Source organism: Anomaloglossus baeobatrachus, chromosome 7, assembly GCF_048569485.1.
Source record: "Anomaloglossus baeobatrachus isolate aAnoBae1 chromosome 7, aAnoBae1.hap1, whole genome shotgun sequence".
In the NCBI taxonomy this organism is placed as follows: Eukaryota; Metazoa; Chordata; class Amphibia; order Anura; family Aromobatidae; genus Anomaloglossus; species Anomaloglossus baeobatrachus.
Window position 1 is genome coordinate 53857885 of NC_134359.1, and position 19387 is coordinate 53877271.

A 19387-nucleotide genomic window follows, 5' to 3' on the forward strand; every position below is an offset into this window, starting at 1 on the left:
AACACTGTAAATGCGGCCGGCGCGCTGCTGTGCTCTCCAATGCGCGCGGCCATCTTGGATTTTCGGGAGGGGGTTGGGGGTCGGGGGGGGCACTTTGGGGATACCGAGGGGACCGGAGGGAACCGGGAAAAAGATGTATCTCCCATCTGGCATGTTTGATCATGCCAGATGGGAGATAAATGATTTTTTTACCGGCGCGGTCATTTACTATAACTTGATGATCGGTATACGGTGTATACCGGTCATCAGGTGAGCGGGGACCGGAAAAACCGGCCCGAATCATGATCTCCAGGGTCTCAGCTACCCCCGGCAGCTGAGACCCCGGAAATTTTCTGACTCTGGGGGGCGCTAGACCCTTTTTTCCGACCGCCGTTTTAAAACGGCAGAAAGGAATAAGTACCCTTTTTTAGTGCCGTTTTAAAACGTAACGCGGTCGTAATGGGGTTAAACATAGAAATACTGATATTTGTCTCTGGCTCCCTGCCAACAGCGAGTGGGACCCCCTAGCGGTCCAAGGCCCCGGCACTTGCCCAGGTGTGCCGGGATCTGACGCAGGCCCTGCTTGTCTGATACTGATACTTGAAGCATTACTTAGTGGAGAGGTAAATAGTAACACCCAGTTGTAAATGTATTAATATATGTCCAGGAGCAGTAATAGAGGAACAGCTAAAAAAGGACTAATATAAAACATAAAAGTTATAGCTTTATTTAGTTAGTATGGATATTTTTGCTATTTTTTTGTAACAACCATTTTTGCAATAGTGATTACCAGATCACCCTCTAGGATGTCACGCTTGCAATGGCTGCTAAAGACATATGTAGACTAAAGGGTGCTTTACACGAGACGATCTATCGTGCGATAGATCGTCGGGGTCATGGTTTTTGTGACGCACATCCGACATCGCTTGCGACGTCGGGCTGTGTGACACCTCCGAGTGACGCAGTATCGCTCACAAATCGTGAGTCGTGTACTCATCGCTCAGTTTCATAATCTCGTTAAATTAAAATGGCGTCGGTTGCTCATCGTTTCCGGGGTAGCACACGCCGCTCCGTGTGACAGCCTGGGAACGATGAACAGCAGCTCCGTCCCGCGGCACCCGCCAGCTATGCGGAGGGAAGGAGGTGGGCGGGATGTTTACGTCCCGCTCATCTCCGCCCCTCCGCTTCTATTGGCCGGCCGCTGTGTGACGTCGCTGTGACGCCGAACGTCCCTCCCCCTTCAGGAAGAGGATGTTCGCCGCCCACAGCGACGTTGCACAGCAGGTAAGTGCGTGTGACGGAGGTTAACGACTTTGTGCGCCACGGGCAACTAATTGCCCGTGACGCACAAACGACGGGGGCGGGTACGATCGATCGTGAAATTGTACGATAGATCGTACCGTGTAAGGCAGGCTTTAGAACAAGCATATAAAGTAGCAATCTATCACAGTTACTGAGAGATAGCTACAAAAGTCACAATCAATACAGCAGTAGATATAGTTGACTTTTTGCAAAAATGGCAACTTAAACCCACTAGAAACAAGCCTCTAAATCTGCAAAGACAGAAAATATAACTTGTAAATATTAGTTATTGCTCTAAATTCTGATTCAATGCAGTTGACAGACTCTTATATAATGGCAGCACTGATAGAACTGTCACATAGGACTACTGTCCTCCGACTCACATGGAGGAACACAGAGCATTTTATGTGCTGCCTGACTTCACTGCCTAGTGCTTGTGAAAGCTTCCTCCCTGGCAGCTCACACAAGCAGGAGGCAGGGAAGAGCACGGTGAAACTGCATCTCACAGATAGAGGAGGATAGAGCAGAGATTCTGTACATAGTCCAAACAGATAGTATAGGGAGTCAGAAGAGTTGTATAACTCACATACTGTATTATTGTTCTGTTATATAATGCAGACATTATATCTTTAGCTGCTCGAGGGGTTAAATAAAAAAGAATGGGAGAGCTTTGTGATGAGAGGAGGTGTCTGAGAGCTGCCGGGAAGGCTTTAACGATGATATTATACTGTATTTCAAGTCAGTAGGTTATCAAACAACCACCATTTGTCTACACGTGAAAGCATGCACTGGTGGCCAGACTAGAGATCTTATCATACAGCTGCTAATAACAACAGGTGTGCATTTATAATTGTAACTTGGCTTAAATTACTGTAAGGCCGGAGTCACATTGCAAGAGACTCGAGCGAGTCTTGCATCTATCACCCGGCAAGGCCACACATTCTCTAGACGGGAGCGTCTCAGCTGCATAGAAATACATGCAAACAACCCGCTCCTGTCAGGAAAGAGTGCGGCCGTGCCGGTTGATGCAATGCAAGACTTGAGCGAGTCTCTCGCAAGTGTGACTCCGACCCTATTTGTATTACTCCTTTTTCTTGTTTTCCTTTTATGCTTTGTCTATCAAACGTCAGACACATTTTACTGATCGGAGTCAGCACCACTGGCAAATACAAAAAGGATTACAGGGTTGATCCAATCACTTTGATGAAGCTTCCTTCCTTTAGACAGGCTAAAACTTCTAACAATTTCATAGTCTTGGGACACCATATTGTTTTCTTGGAAAAAGTGGTCAGTGGTAAACTCTTCCTATCACGCAGAAGTCTCCTCCAGATTAGTTTGGCATATTTCGTAGGAGTGGGTCATTTCTGGTTGTTCTCACCATTAGTCTATAAATCCCTCCCAGTTGAGGAAGCTCAGAGTAGAACACGATCACAGTGGGAAACTGGAAATATCCTATGGTTTTAGCTTCTGGGATTAATGACTGGTTGTTATGAGACCACTGTGATAACTCTGTTTTGGGACCACTTTAGTTATTATTTTCTTGGTGGTTACCATAATGTCACTATAGCTGTTACTCTTATTGGGGTTTCACTCTAAAGATATTGACTGTGACTTATAATGTTAAGAACATTAATAGAGATAACCAAAAAGATTTGCAGCAGCCTGGTCCAGTGACCTTGTCAATAGTCCATTGCTGCCATACCAGAGCCAGGAGGAGGAGGTTGGCAGGCCAATGGTCCGTATGCCATAGACCAGTGTTCTCAAACTCCAGTCCTCAAGAGCCACCAACACTGCATGTTTTCAGGATTTCCTTAGGTGATAATATAATCACCTGCACAAGTGATTATTCTAACATCTGTGAAATATTCAGGAAACCATTAACAAATGCACTGTTGGTGGCTCTTGAGGACTGGAATTGGGGAACACTGCCATAGACGACTGATGTGGTCACCGGACAAGGTTCCTCCGAATATTTTTTGATAAACTCTTCTTGTTATTAACGTTTTATCTAAAAAAAAAAGTAATGATAATTATTATAAAAGTAAGGAAATTACTATATAGTGTTTTCTAGTAGACATGATTATTGTCGTGATTGAAATATGACTCTATCAAACCAAAAGGTTTCCCAAATGAGGTGCGAAATGTAGAAAAGGTAATATAAGTTTAATATGGTCATTTAAGTGCATCTTTATTTATTCAGGGGTCCAAAATGAAAAGGAAAGATATAACAAGTGTCCTAAATTTCTGAAACAAAACGACACCACTCTTTACGACAAAGTCAAGCAAAAACACCCAAACTGGACAGACCCATGCTCCACGCCGCCATGTTCTACAGATTCAGACTGCAGGGCAGACCATGTTTGCTGTGAACTCCACTGTGGGTTTAGATGTATACTTGATTTCCAGGGTAAGTAGCAACAAATGATATTAATTAACACCTGACATTAATGTTGTATTGATATATTTCCATTAATACCATAGAACGTGCAGGAATAGAGTCACATATTGATGCTATTGTATAATATAGCACCGCAACCAGTTACTGCGATAATCTCCAAGTGTGATAATTCCGGGAAACCTGGATAAAATGTAACTCCATAAAAGTAAACAATGATTGTTCACCTCCAAATTTTAACTATCAAAGGAGTAAAGAAAGAAAAATAAAGTTCTTTGAATGTTAAGAATTTGCACTTTTTGTTTTCAGCTTTCGCTCAGAAGAAATTCGGAAAACCTGCCACGACACAGGAGAAAGATAACAGAAACAAACTATGGAAGCCAAATGAAAATCCTACACAACAAAATACAGGCTATGGTAAATACCAGGTTAGTACGCTGGAAAAGATGAGATATGCAAGAGATCTTCATGAAAGGAAGCAAAGACATAATGATAGTTCTGAAGGAGAGCAAAACCACCTGCAGATAAGCCAGAAAAAGAAAGAAGATGAAAATGACAGTAAAAGGGGTAAAAGGAACATTAGCGAAAATCAGTCTGTACAAGACGAAGGGAATGAGAAACTTAAGGAACGTGACCATATAAAACATCAGTGTGGAGAAGGAAAGTGTACAAAGGAGTGTGAGAAGAAAAGCAGAAATTCAGAGGGAAGGCAAAAACAAGGCAGCAAAGAAAACAAGTCACATAAAAATAAGCATACACAGTCAGTGGAAAAGGAAGAACAGGAAACTAAGAAAGTGGAACCGGCGATTGGGGACATCACAAAGAATAACGATGAAAGCATAGAAAGGGTAAAACGGGAAGTACCTAACAGTGCTCTACCAAGGGATCAAGGAGAAAAGGGGCAAAAGACAGGAGAAAAAAAGAGACACGGAAAAGGTGGAGAACAGGGGCACGAGAGAGCAGAGGAAAAGAAACAAGGAAAACAGGGGCAGGAGAAAGCTGAGGAAAAGAAACATGGAAAACAGGGGCAGGAGAAAGCAGACGAAAAGAAACATGGAAAACAGGGGAAGGAGAAAGCAGAGGAAAAGAAACATGGAAAACAGGGGCAGGAGAAAGCAGAGGAAAAGAAACATGCAAAACAGGGGAAGGAGAAAGCAGAGGAAAAGAGACATGGAAAACAGGGGCAGGAGAAAGCAGAGGAAAAGAGACATGGAAAACAAGGGCAGGGGAAAGCAGAGGAAAAGAGACATGGAAAACAAGGGCAGGGGAAAGCAGAGGAAAAGAGACATGGAAAACAAGGGCAGGGGAAAGCAGAGGAAAAGAGACATGGAAAACATGGAGAACATGGTCAGGAGAGCGCAAAGGAAAAGAAACATGGAGAACAAGGGCAGGAGAGAGCAGAGAAAAAGAAACATGGAAAACAGGGACAGAAGAGAGCAGCGGACCACAGATGTACAAAACATGGAGAACAAGGGCAGAATATAGCAAAGGAAAAGAGAGATGCAAAACAGTTAGTACAGAGGCAGAAGAGAGCAGCAGAAAGTGAACAGACAAAACATGGAGAACAAGGGCAGGAAAGAGCAGAGGAAAATAATCAGGCTAAACATGGAGAACAAGGGCAAGCGAGAGCAGCAAAAAATGGTCAGGCAAAACGTGGCAAAAACGGACAGGACAGAGCAGCAGAAAATAGACAGGCAAAACAAGAGGAACAGGGGCAGGAGAAAGCAGAGGGAAACAGCCAGAGAGGAAATGAGGACAAACAAAGGGAAAAAAGACATGCAATAAATAAGCATGGGTATAGCACAAGTCATAAACCAGGTGAAAGAAATGGCCCAAAAAAAGTTTTTGCTCAGAAACCAGGGGAGAGAAATGGACAGAAAAGAAAGGTACGAACTATATCAGAGGCTGAGAAACCAGACAAGATAAATAGACAGCAAAGAGAGAATGGTTTAATAGGAATACAGGCAGAACAACATTGCTGTCACAAGCCAAGTGAGAATAAAAGCAAAGATAAAAAGGTAAAAATTGCTAGAAATAATACCAGTGGACCAAGGGATGTAAAAGAGGTGTCTGAAAATGAGAATAATTTAAATTCCAGTCATGAGGATAAAGGGCATAATTCATCAGAGGACATTAACAAAGTACAGAAATTGAAAAGTGAGAGGAATTGTACAAGGACACAAGAGAGTAATAATAGGCATGCGCAAAAAAATAGAAATGGTGAAAAAAATGTTGACCAGCCAGAAAAAAGGGTAGAGCAGAAATCAAGAGAAAAGGGAGAGCAACATTCCCGTCAAAACAGAAGTATGAAGGCAGGAGAGAGGAAAGGGCAAAAGCCAGGAAAAGGAGAAGGGCAGAAACCAGAAGATAGGGAAGGACAGAAGTCAGGAGAAGGGGAAGGACAGAAGCCAGAAGAACGGGAAGGACAGAAGTCAGGAGAAAGAAAAGGGCACGATTTACAGAAGAGAGGTTTGAAGCCAAGAGAGAGGGAAGGACAGAAGCCTGGAGAAAGGGACGGACAGAAGCCAGGAAAAGGAGAAGGGCAAAAGCCAGGAATAAGGGAAGGGCAGAAGCCAGGAGAAGGACAAAAGCCAGGAGAAAGGGAAGGACAGAAGTTTGGAGAAAAGGATGAACAAAAGCTAGGAGAAGGAGAAGGGCAAAAGCCAGAAGAAAGGGAAGGTCATAATCCTGGAGAAGAAGGGCAAAAGCCAGGAAATACGGAAGGACATGATTTACATAAGAGAAGTTTGAAGCCAGGAAAAAGGGAAGAGTACAAGACAGGAGAAAGTGAGGGTCAAAAGCAAAGAAAAAGGGAAGAGCAGAAACAAGGAGAGAGGGAAAGGCAATATTTTCAAAAGAGTCTTAAGCCAGGAGAGAGTGGAGGTCAGCAGGATGGAGAATGGGTAGGTAAAGCAGATAAGCATAAACACAGCAAAAAAGGATGTAGCAGTGAAAAGGCAACACATGCAACAGATGAAGCAAATAAAGAAGTAGCAATTGAACAAAAAGAAGTAGAACAGGAATCTAATGCAGAAGACATTCAAAGTATTGTAAGAACGAAGAGGCATGCTTCAAAGGAAAAGTTTGATACGCAAAGCAAAGTTGAAAATAAAGAAAAAAATAACAGCTACAGAAGAAGAAATGAGGCACAAGGAGAACAGAAAGAGAAAAAAATTAAAACCATCAAGAAAAAATCTGATAGTTCAGAAGAGGATGAATCAAATGAATCAAATGAAAGTAAAAGTCAAGAAAGCCATGAAGATGAGTCCAAAGAATCATTAATTGTCCAAGTTACTGAACAACCATCATCTCCAACAAATAATCTGTTACCTGCACCAATTCCATCAGTTGGACAGTTTCAGGAACCAGTCTTACATAATGTTCCTTCAGAAGAAGACTTCCCAAGTTCAGCTGATGAGCATACATTTTCAGAACTTGAGCATTTACCAACTGAAAATATTCAACAGTCCCGAGAGTCAGATATTAAACAGGAGGATGAGGATGATGATAATGATGATGGGCCTCAAGAGCCAAACAGTGCTGAGACACAAGATATAGACAGGGACCAGCCACAAGATCAGGAAATTAATAAACCTCAAGATTCCGTCAATGATCAACCACAAGTTCTAGAGACTAATAACTTCCAGTCAGCTCCCGACAGTGAACCGTCACCTAAACAAGATGGTGATGGGTCCCATGTTCCAGAAAATGAGCAAATACATAATTAAAAAGTCAATATCCTTATTTCTAGGCGATAAATAAATAATTGAAATAAATGTCCATGCTATAAACTGAATGTACTGCTGACTAATAGTTTGACTTGTTTAAAATATTTTCTCTAAGAATAAAATAGAAGCTCAAAAATAAAGTATCTGTCTCTGACTTCATCATTTGAGGAACATTTACTGCTTGCAATGAGGAACTATAATTAGGGCACAAACAGTAGAGTTTACATATCTTTTTATGAGATGCAGTCTGAAGGCAGATGCAGAAAGGATGGCGCCATGGTGCAGAAAAGTGTTATCCTTGAAAATTAGGCCAAACCTTGCGGTTAATGTGATTGTCCAAGACATTTATACAGTATCAATTGACAGGATGCCTAAAATTCTGAATCTTAAAAGTGTGTAATGTAATTAGTGTTAACATTCTGCTATTCCTAGACTCCCAGACTTCATCACGAGACCTCTCCATATGTGATGTGCATACTTGAGATCACATATTAAAACTGGCAGGGGTATCAAAATTTTACACAACAAAAGTTTAAAACTGGCAGGCTTATCAAAACTTTACACAACAAACGTATAGGCTTACGAAGGAGTAATAAGTGGGGCAAAGCTAGACACAAAATAGATATTCATGAAAGGAAGTCAATGAATGATAAAAGCTCAAGCAAAACAAAAAATGAATATATAGCAGAAGGGATAAGAGAAATGGGAAAAAAACAGTGAGGAGGAAACTAGGAGCAACAAATCTAATGAAGAATTTCAGAGTACTGCTAATGTAAAGAGACGGGCTTCAAAGGGAGAGTTAAATATTCAAAAGTGGCCTGATAATAGTGTAGGAGAGGGTGAAATAAATTCAAAGCCTCCAATAATAAACCTGAGAGTTAACAAGAAGAGAAAACTCACCTGAGGAAAAAGAGAAAAGTCAAGAAACCCATTAAGAGGTGACCTAAAAATCAATACTTATCCAGTTGTACACAACTATCATCTCTTGATTTAATCTATTATCAGTATCAGTTGGGGAAACATCGGTTTTGGACAGTGAGCCATTATTAATTCCATCAGATGAGGAGTTTAAGGGACTAATCTTAGATAAATTGCAATTAATCCATCTGTGTAGCTACGGACCCAAAAATATTCAGTTCCTGGATCAGATATTGATCAGATACCACCTACCCTAATGCAAGTTTCAAATAATGATCAGCCACAAGTTATGAATTGCGATTCTTAAAACTGATCATTTCTAGTCACAGCACATTGGGAGACTAGCGACTTGCTGCCCCTCACTAGCCAGGGTGGGTTTAGAGTCCTTGAAGACCTAGGCACGTGATCGGCGACATGGGAAGGACCCGTATAGGGACATTAGAGAGTGCAGGGATCAGTCTCATGTGAGTGTTAGGAGGTGACCCCAGTCCCCTCTCTCTGGAACCAGAGCCCTCTATTGTATCATTTTCCCAGTGTACCCTGTGTGTTGCGGCACTAGCCGGGAGTTCCATTATACCTGGAGGGACCCAGGTAGTCACTATGTGACACAAGCTTAGCAAAAACAAAATGTATGAAGCTGTGCCTGGTCCTAGCATTGCAACTCCTTCAATCAATGATTATGGCAGTGCTAAGAGTCAAACACCCACATTCACTAGAATGGGGCTGAGCTAAAATTAATAATTTTGAAACTCTCATAAAATTGCTTTAAATAATATATCGATGATGACTAATATACTGATCTACATCTTGATCATCATAGCATACAATAGGCAATTTACTTTAAAAAAATTTTTGTATTTCAATGAAATTTGCATAAAACAAAACTAACCTGCGGTAGGTCCATGATGAAGTTGTAAGCATTGGCTTCTTTTGCTGCTTTGATGATATCATCCATTGTTGCACTGTCCTTACCGAAGCGGATGTTTTCTGCAATTGTTGTAGCAAACAGGACCGGCTCCTGCTCCACGATGCCAATCAGAGAGCGCAGCCACTGAATGTTTAATGAGCGTATGTCATGTCCATCCAACGTCACCTATCAGAGAGGACAAAATTACCAAGACGAGCAGAAGACTTAAGATGCCACCCTTGTACATTTAGCAACCTTGGTTAGAGACAGTGCAAATCAATTTACAGGACATAGTCCAGTGGCTGCCACTTCAGTAATCTGTGTCCATCAGAAAGGAGCCATAAGAACCAGCTCCTACCTAATGGCAACCTGGTTCCTTTTTTGATTAGCCGGCCTAGAACAACTTCACCATTGCAGAATGATGCATATTGACTTTCTATAATGCTTGTTACATGTGTCAAGCTCATCCGAGCATCTGACCAGCTCGAATCAAGGAATGAGCTTTTGATTATTTTAATGCTTGCCCATCTCTAATTATTATCAGTGTGGTGCTATAATCCGGCAGTACCGCTCCTGGATTTGTTGAGGATTTTGTCAGCTAAAGATTCCTTGAGCCGGAGTCTTATGTCGACTTGTACATTAGCACTCTTACCAAACTTCCTTGAATGTACAAGATGCTCCAAAAATAGGAGCTCATGGACTATCAAAAGAGTTCCTAAAGTCTCAAAAAAAAATCAGTGATGCCTCAATGACACCCAAATACATGGGTATGGAAGAAGCATAAAGGGGTACGGACTTCAGAAAGGGGCACGGATATAAGGAGAACATTTTCCCTCTACATGGACATGCTGGAGTTGTCAAGTATGAAAATTAGTAACTAAGCGGGGAAAAAGGAGCTAAGATGGAAAGAACATCATTGTATGTAAACTCCTGAGCAAATATTGGACATTTTTCTTATTTCTTTTTAAGAATTTTTTTTTTAGCTATATTTTTTTTTTCATTTTGCACTTTAATTCTCAAAATTTACAATTGCATTTGAATGTATTGTTCATGTAAATTAGAATAAAAATAAGTATTCAAAAAAAATGAAAAATTAAAAAAAAATAAAATATTTAAGCAGATAGTGTGAAGATAATCTCACTACTTTATTGAATTAATATTCATGGAAATCAAAGCCAATTCCTCAAATTTTTAAAACGAATCACAACAAAACCAGATTTCTAGCTGCTGTGATTGATGACAACTGACTATTTAAAAACAATCCCACCACCAGGGAATAATGGAGTGGACAGCTTTACAGGAAATCCTGGGTCCTAGGCTGCGGTCACAAGAGTGTATAAAAATATCAGTCCGATTTCCATCCAGAAAAGTGGGATGATTTTTCTCACTTGTCAATCCGTTTTTTTTTACTTAGCAGCTATTAAAGGGAACCTGTCATCAGAAATTTTGCACTAAACCTAAAAGATTCCCCCTCTGCAGCTCCTGGTCTGCATTCTAACAAGGTTCCTGTTGTTTATGTGCCCCCTTTCTGACCAAAATAAAGACTTTATAAAGTGGTACCTTTTTGTATTCAAATCTTGATAATGGTACACGGGGGCGGGCTCTCTGGTGTCCGTTATTCTGCCTCCTGCCGCTTTAGGCTGTCCCCCATCGCGCAATTTCATACCTCAGGAGGCCGCCCAGTGCGTCCGAGGTCTCGCGCATGCGCCGTGCCACTCTCGCGGGACTGTGCAATGTGCACAGTGTGACCGCTGGTGACGTGTTGCGCAGGCGCGAGTTTATGGGCGGTGCTGTGATTTTCATCAGCAACTACTCCCCCATAATCTCGTGCTCGCGCTTTCACCGCCGCCTCCACCGTTCTGCGCAAGCGCTGGCCAGCTTACCTCACATCACCTCTTTGAAATTGCGCGATGGGGGACGGCCTAAAGCGACAGGAGGCAGACTAACGGACACCAGAGAGCCCACCCCCGTGTACCATTATCAAGATTTGAATACAAAAAGGTACCACTTTATAAAGTCTTTATTTTGGTCAGAAAGGGGGCACAAGAACAACAGGAACCTTGCTAGAATGCAGCCCAGGAGCTGCAGAGGGGGAATCTTTTAGGTTTAGTGCAAAATTTCTGATGACAGGTTCCCTTTAAGAATTTACAGGATCATTTACGGTGTACTATGTTACAGAACTGGAATGTATCCGTAAAAATCGAAAGCGATACTGAAGCTCCATATGGCATTTTTTCACCCACCCATCTGATTTCGGAGTGAAATCGAACCATTCTGGGGTTTTTTTCCCAAATGAACTATGTCAATAAAAAAATTGGCCATCTGCACTGCCCCATAATACAAGATTGGTCCAAGCGCTGTCCAAAAAAAATCGGAAATAATTTTTCTGATTTATACGTTGGTGTGAGCGAGCCCTAAGGTGGCATTACAAGCCTACCGTTGCTCCATCAGTATTTGGCCAGCACTCACCATGCCTTCATCAGGATCGTAGAAGCGCTGGATGAGTTGAACTGTTGTACTTTTTCCAGCTCCACTGGGTCCAACAAATGCTGTGGTCTCTCCAGATTTAACAATCATGCTTAACTTGTCTAAAATCTGAGAAAATTGTAATATATTGTATTAGTAATTTTAAAAACAAACAACTTTTACTAATTAACTAACGCCTTCTATAGTGATGCCACATGTTCTCATACACAGTCACAAGCCATTGTGGTACTAATATGAATCACTGTTAAAGAAAATATACTAATTGTTAATGTGATTAATTATTAATGAAAACGCCACTTATACCAGGACAACAACATCTTGTAGGACATAGGTCTATTGCAGTCTGTGGCCTACCTGATGGAGAAAGGTGGGGAAGGGAGGTAATGGCTACCTGTCCTACCACAGGACCCAAAAGTACCCGGTCATGTCAATAAATTTATAGTTAAAAGTGGGGCTGGCCTGGAATCAGTGTCACCCGGCCAAAACTATTAGGCATTGTCACGAATCAAAATCTTTGCATGTTTTTGCACAACATAGATCCATGTGAGGTATCATTCAATTATTTTATAAAAGCGTGATGCCTTGTTGTACTTTTTTTGTGTTTATATTGTCACGAATCAGCCTCTCAATGTGTCATAAGGATGCTGTGAGTAACAGCTCAGCCGTCTAATAGATGGCCGGGGCATGCTGTGCTGTCTGGATTCCGAAAGTAGTATGAGGTGCCAGTAGTTGGGTTTGAAAAACTCCCGGATGTAGCTAATCTGCCCAATCTGGGACTGGAATGAGCTGGTCTGTTCCCTTGCAAAATGAGGATAGCTTTGCAGCCATATCACAGGCTGGGGCTGCTCGGCTTCCTCCAGGTACCGACCTTTAGCGTGATTATCTAGTAGTGATCAGATCACTGCCAGTTGTAGCTTATGCTCGGTGGTGTCTCCTTGCCTTTTTCCTGTGCTCAGTCTGTGATCTGTTGTTGCTTGATGTCTGACCTTGCTTCTGACTACCCATTTCCAAGCCCCTTTGTCTTGGTCCTCTAATTTCCTGGAATTTTGACCTTGGACCATGACCTGACTACGCATTTTTCTTACCCCTTTTGGTTACTACAAGCCCTCATAGTATCTGACCCCAGATCTCTTAACTACTCAGCTTTTGCCTTTTTTCATTTGAATCTGATCCATTAAGCAAAAAAACGGATTGCTATTTAACAGATCTGTTTTCCATAAAGTTCAATGTTAAAAAACTGATCCAGTTAAAATCAATTTTTTGGGGGGCCAGACAAAAGAGTTGTTTCTGCACAACTTTTTTGGTAATGGATTGCTGCAGGATCTATTGTAATGGATGATTACTGGATATGGAAATGTATCCTTAGGGGTACTTTGCACGCTGCGACTTCGCTAGCCGATGATAACGATGCCGAGCGCGATAGTACCCGCCCCGTCGCACATGCGATATCTTGTGATAGATGCCGTAGCAAACATTATCGCTACGCCAGCTTCACACGCACATACCTGGTCGGCGCCGTCGCTGTGACTACCAAAGAATCCCTCCTTCAAGGAGGCGGTGCATTCGGCGTCACAGCAACGTCACCACGATGTCACTAATTGGCCGGCCAATAGAAGCGGAGGGGCGGAGATGAGCGGGATGTAAACATCCCGCCCACCTTCTCCCTTCCACATTGCCGATGGACGGCGGGCGCAGGTAAGGAGATGTTTGTCGCTCCTGCGGCTTCACACACAGCGATGTGTGGAGCTGTAGGAACGACAAACAACATCGTACCTGCGGCCGCACCGACATTATGAAAATGAACGACGTGACACAGATCACCGATTTTTTACTGTTTCACGCTCGTTCATCTTCTCTCCTAGGCTTTACACGTTGCGACGTCGTTACTGGCGCCGGATGTGCGTCACTTTCGATTTGACCCCGACGATATCTCAGTAGCGATGTCGCAACGTGCAAAGTACCCCTTACTGAACTAAACAGACTGGTAGCTCTGAGGCTGTTTAATTCTTCCCTTATTTACTAGACCCCAGTATATAAATAGCCTTCCTGGTATACCAGTATACATTTTCACCTTGTATTTATCTCGCACACAATGGCTTATTCTGAACATTCTCAGAATGATAAGGGCTCTTTTGCTATAGGGACTTTGAATGCAAAACAACTATACTAGAAATATTGTATGTAGCACGACATCTTACCTTGACCTCGGGTCTAGACGGGTAATGGAAAGAAATGTTATGAAATTCTATTTCTCCCTTGACCTTGTCCAGTTTGTATCCTTCCTCTGACATGCAGTCAATTTGAGGCTCCTGTATAGAATCACATAGAGAGGTTACATCATTTGTTTCCCTATAAGACTATGTGCACATTATTATTATTATTATTATTATTATTATTATTATTATTATTATTATTATTTATGTTGAGGATTGTTGAGGATTTGCAGATTTTTCTATTTTTTTGTAAAGTCCGCGTTCCGTACGAATTCCAAATTTTGCTGTTTGGATTCGCTAATCTCTATACCTGGGCAATCTTAGGGGTACTTTCTACACTACGACATCGCAAGCCGATGCTTGCGATGCCGAGCGCGATAGTCCCCGCCCCCGTCGCAGCTGCAATATCTTGTGATCGCTGCCAAAGCGAACATTATCGCTACCGCAGCTTCACATGCACTCACCTGCCCTGCGACGTCGCTCTGGCCGGTGACCGCCTCCTTCCTAATGGGGCGGGTCGTGCGGCGTCACATCGACGTCACACGGCAGGCGGCCAATAGAAGTGGAGGGGTGGAGATGAGCGGGACGTAAACATCCCGCCCACCTCCGTCCTTCCGCATAGCCGGCATGAGCCGTGGTGACGCAGGTAAGCTGATGTTGCTCGCTCCTGCGGCTTCTCACACAGCGATGTGTGCTTCCGCAGGGGAACGAGGAACAACATCGTACCGTCGCTGCAGCGTAATTATGAAAATGTCGGACGCTACACCGATGATACAATTACGACGATTTTGCGCTCGTTAATCGTATCAAAAAGGATTTACATACTACGACATCGACAGCGACGCCGGAAGTGCGTCACTTTCGATTTGACCCCAGCGACATCGCACCTGCGATGTCGTAGTGTGCAAAGTACCCCTTAATCTATGTCTATTCCACATAGTCAATTGCCTCCAGTTTACTAATATTATAGACTACAGTCTTGGATACACATGCTCAACGTGAATACAAAAGGTGCAACAATCACAAATGGCACAATAGCAAACAGTGCACAAGTTAAACAACTGCCCATGGGCACCCCCTTATAATACAATTACAAGATTACATTACATTATTACATATAATAAAATGACATCCCAGCAATTCCGATAAATGTCAATCAGTGTAAAGCATTGACATGCTGCTTCCGAGTAACCTCCTCTACCATATACAATCTTTATGAGAATTTGAAGAATTATTTTGCAGATCCTAAACACAGATAGAATTAAACTTACATTGTCAATAGTCTCAAATATATTTGTGGCCGCTCCTCGTCCGGATGCAAAGGCCTGCAGGCAAGGCGATGCTTGACCAAGACTCAACGCGCCAACCAACACACCAAAAAACACCTAAGGCAAAAATAAATATTATCCTTAACCTGTCCAACATCAGATTTTTATATATAACTATTTTACATGTGAATGATACAAGATGTTATTACTTTGAGCCTCTTCATTTTCTTTCAGCCTCCTGTATTTCATTTTTCTTGCTTCTGCATGGTTTGGGGATTTTAGTTCTAGTCAATTTGCCAAAAAATGATTCCTAATTCATTTTTACGAATTGTCCTACATTTGCTGGGACTGTCTTCAATTTTTAGATACAGTTCCAGCAAATTTCAAGCCCTCCTTTGTGGCTCTGTGGGGCAGGAGTTTTAACCCCTTCACCACCAGGGTGATTTTCCATTTTTTACATTTTTGTTTTTTGCTCCCCTTCTTCCGAGAGCCGTAACATTTTTATTTTTCTGTCAATCTTGCCATATGAGGACTTGTTTTTTGCAGGACAAGTTGTGCTTTTAAAAGAAACCATGTGTTTTACCATATAGTGTACTGGAAAACGGCAAAAAAATTCCAATTGCAAAAAAAGTGTGATTGCCCAATTGTTTTGGGGGTGTTTTATTCACCAAATTCACTACATGGTAAAACTGATGTGTAGGTGGGATACCTCAGGTTGGTATGAGTTTGTAGACACCAAACATGTATAGCTTTACTTTTATGTAGGGTGTTAAAATAAATTTGCCCAAAAAAAGTGGCATACTTCTTGCGCCAATTTCCATGACCCATAGCGTTCTCATTTTTCAGGATCTGGGGCTCAGGGATGTCTTATTTTTGAATCTCGAGCTGACATTTTTAATGGTACCATTTTTGCAGAGAGGCTCACCTGCACCTGATAGACGCACATGTCTGATGTACAAATCAGTAGACATGTGCAGGACTCACTGCCGGCTCACTGCGGCAGCCGGCGGTGATTATACCGACACAAGCTAGGACAAATCCACTATGTCCAATGTCGGTAAGAGGTTAAAGAAACTGTACTTTCAACCAGCTTTGCATAACTCAATAGTACAGGTGAATATAAGCAATTTTTTAGAATCTCTAATCTGAGAAATCTTTTTCCTTCCCCCTTATTGGACACATCTTTCTTTTCCTACTGCCTCCTGAACTTGTGTTTCACTCTGGAAAAATCAGCTCCAGTCTGTCTTGCTCAGACAAGACGCACTATATTTATCTTGTGGCACAGCTCATTACACTCTAGGAGAGGGAACAGTGGAGCAGGGAGAAGAAACAGGCAGAGGGAGAAAGACAAAGATTGTGATCAGCTTTATAAAAACTCTTTTATCTTACTCTAGACCTGATTCTCATTCAGACCACTCAGCTCTGCTGCATAATCTCCACCATACTACTGCAGCCTGTCTCTGTAAGCTAAAAAATGATGAACAAAAGTTAATTCCTTTATGCTGTGCTGTGAATATTAGAGATCCTCTCAGCTCCCAGTGGATTGCAAATTAGAGATAGAGCAGACAGAGAGAAAATCTGGTGAAAATGGCCAGATATGGTGTTATTCCTGTACACAATATTGGAAGAAAAAAAGAGAAACTATGCAAACAGATATGCATTTAGATAGAAATGCTAATTTATTTTAAAAAAATCATATAAAAAAGTATACATCGATAACACCAAAATATTAAAAATAATTAAAACTGCCAAAAAAAACAAAGTGCCACAATAATAGAATGGTCCCAGCCCAAAAACGAAGGGCAGGACACATTTAAAGGTTAATATAATAATTACTTGCAAAAATCCAAATCCAAGAACTGTATATCAAAGTATAAATGACTAGGTGAGTAATACAGCATCAAAAGTATATATAGAGAGACAATAAACATGAAGAGATGGCCTAAAGGCCCCGTTACACGCTACGATTTATCTGACGATCTCAGTAGCGATGTGACACTCCCAGATCGTAGTTACGATTTGCTGAGATCGCTCATAGGTGGTTTAGCAGCGGTCACACGTAACGATCTCACAAACGACGCAACATCGTTCAGCGATATATTGTTTGACCAAGGCGGTCATGTGGATGTTGTTCATCGTTGGCAGGGTGTCAAACGTAGCAATATGTCTGCTGCGTTCCAAACGATGAACAATATTTTGAAACTGAACGACGTGTCAACGATCAATGATATTCAACCTATTTGCGATCGTTCGGAGTTGCTCGTAGGTGTCACATTCAACGACGTCGCTAACGATCACGGAAGTGCGTCACGGAAATCGTCAGATACATCGCAGCGTGTAACGGGGCCTTTAGAATGACAGAATAGAACAAGTAAAGATTTAATATGGATATATGATAAAGAAATCCCCTGTGAGGAAAGAGATTCCCTCACGCGTATCACCAGAACCCGGCTTCCTCAGGGGGTCATTGTACATATTTGTATGGCTACCCTTTAAACACCCCTATGTGTGTAGCACTAATATTGGTAATTCTGCATTTACTCTATGTATTCAGTGCTATGACATGCTATATAAATACATATAACAAAACTTTTGGCATTCAAAATGCATTTTTTTTATCTAAAAATCAGGTTAGAAACCCTGAGCTCTTGCCCATCAGCAAATAAATGGAAAACAAAAATGGTTACTGCTCATTACAGCAAATGAACATCTCTTTGGTGGGTGCACTGATATTCTTAATACTGTCATAAAATGACACAATAAAACACTCATTACCATTTTAATTAGTCTTATATTACTATCTCAAAGAAGAAATTACACACCAAACTGTAAGGAAAGTTAATTCTTCAAGTAAGACAGTAATTAGCAAATTGTTGTTATTAACTTTTACAAACTCAAAGATAATACTGGGTATATTTTTACAAGATCAAGTATTGTAACTAAATGTACTGTATATCAATTTGATGAAAAAACAGCGCACCGCTAAAAAAGTCACAAACATAACACATTGGTTTATTTCTCTGATGCAGAAGACAGTCATAAACAGTTGTCAGGGCTCTACTTTATTTTCCAATCAGTGCAAGTATATTATTTTTGGTTTTCTGTTAAAGTGACTTTTGTATTTTGTATTATCATGTTTTCCCGAAAATAAGATCTACACCAAAAATAGGACCTAGCATTGTTTTACAATATTTTTGCGGTATGCTTGAAATATCAGCCCTGCTTAAAAAATAAGCCCTAGTTAAATTCAGGGTAGGCATTAGGGGGAATCAAACTGCACAATTTCTGAGGGCCCTACTCGCTTAGGGACCCCAAAATTTGGATTCCGAGGTTAGGATTGTATTAGGACCTTTGATGACTTCCCAATCATATGACCAAATGTCTCTTAATTGCAGGAGTCTAAAAAGATAGATATAGATAGATAGATAGATAGATAGATATAGATAGATAGATAGATAGAGAGATAGATAGATAGATAGATAGATAGAGAGATAGATAGATAGATAGGAAGAGAGATAGATAGATAGATAGGAAGACAGATAGATAGATAGATACAGTAGATAGATAGATAGATAGATAGACAGACAGACAGACAGACAGACAGATAGATAGATAGATAGATAGATACAGTAGATAGATAGATAGGAAGATAGATAGATAGATAGGTAGATAGATAGATAGATAGATATAGTAGATAGATAGATAGGAAGATAGATAGATAGATAGATAGATAGATACAGTAGATAGATAGATAGATAGATAGATAGATAGATAGGAAGAGAGATAGATAGATAGGAAGATACAGTGCCTACAAGTAGTATTCAACCCCCTGCAGATTTAGCAGGTTTGATAAGATGCAAATAAGTTAGAGCCTGCAAACTTCAAACAAGAGCAGGATTTATTAACAGATGCATAAATCTTACAAACCAACAAGTTATGTTCCTCAGTTAAATTTTAATAAATTTTCAACATAAAAGTGTGGGTCAATTATTATTCAACCCCTAGGTTTAATATTTTGTGGAATAACCCTTGTTTGCAATCACAGCTAATAATCGTCTTTTATAAGACCTGATCAGGCCGGCACAGGTCTCTGGAGTTATCTTGGCCCACTCCTCCATGCAGATCTTCTCCAAGTTATCTAGGTTCTTTGGGTGTCTCATGTGGACTTTAATCTTGAGCTCCTTCCACAA

General features: G+C 41.3%; 1 protein-coding gene across 1 annotated transcript in view; it reads right to left on the minus strand.

Moving 5' to 3' along the window:
* LOC142246613 (bile salt export pump-like) overlaps positions 1-19387 on the minus strand; it is a 108481-nt gene that overhangs the window by 58628 nt on the left and 30466 nt on the right. Inside the window, exons 11-14 of the mRNA XM_075319683.1 lie at positions 15201-15314; positions 13915-14025; positions 11699-11824; positions 9212-9415 (exon numbers count right to left, since the gene is read on the minus strand). Coding sequence (XP_075175798.1) covers positions 9212-9415; positions 11699-11824; positions 13915-14025; positions 15201-15314 — 555 coding nt within the window. The remainder of the gene's footprint in view (positions 1-9211; positions 9416-11698; positions 11825-13914; positions 14026-15200; positions 15315-19387) is intronic.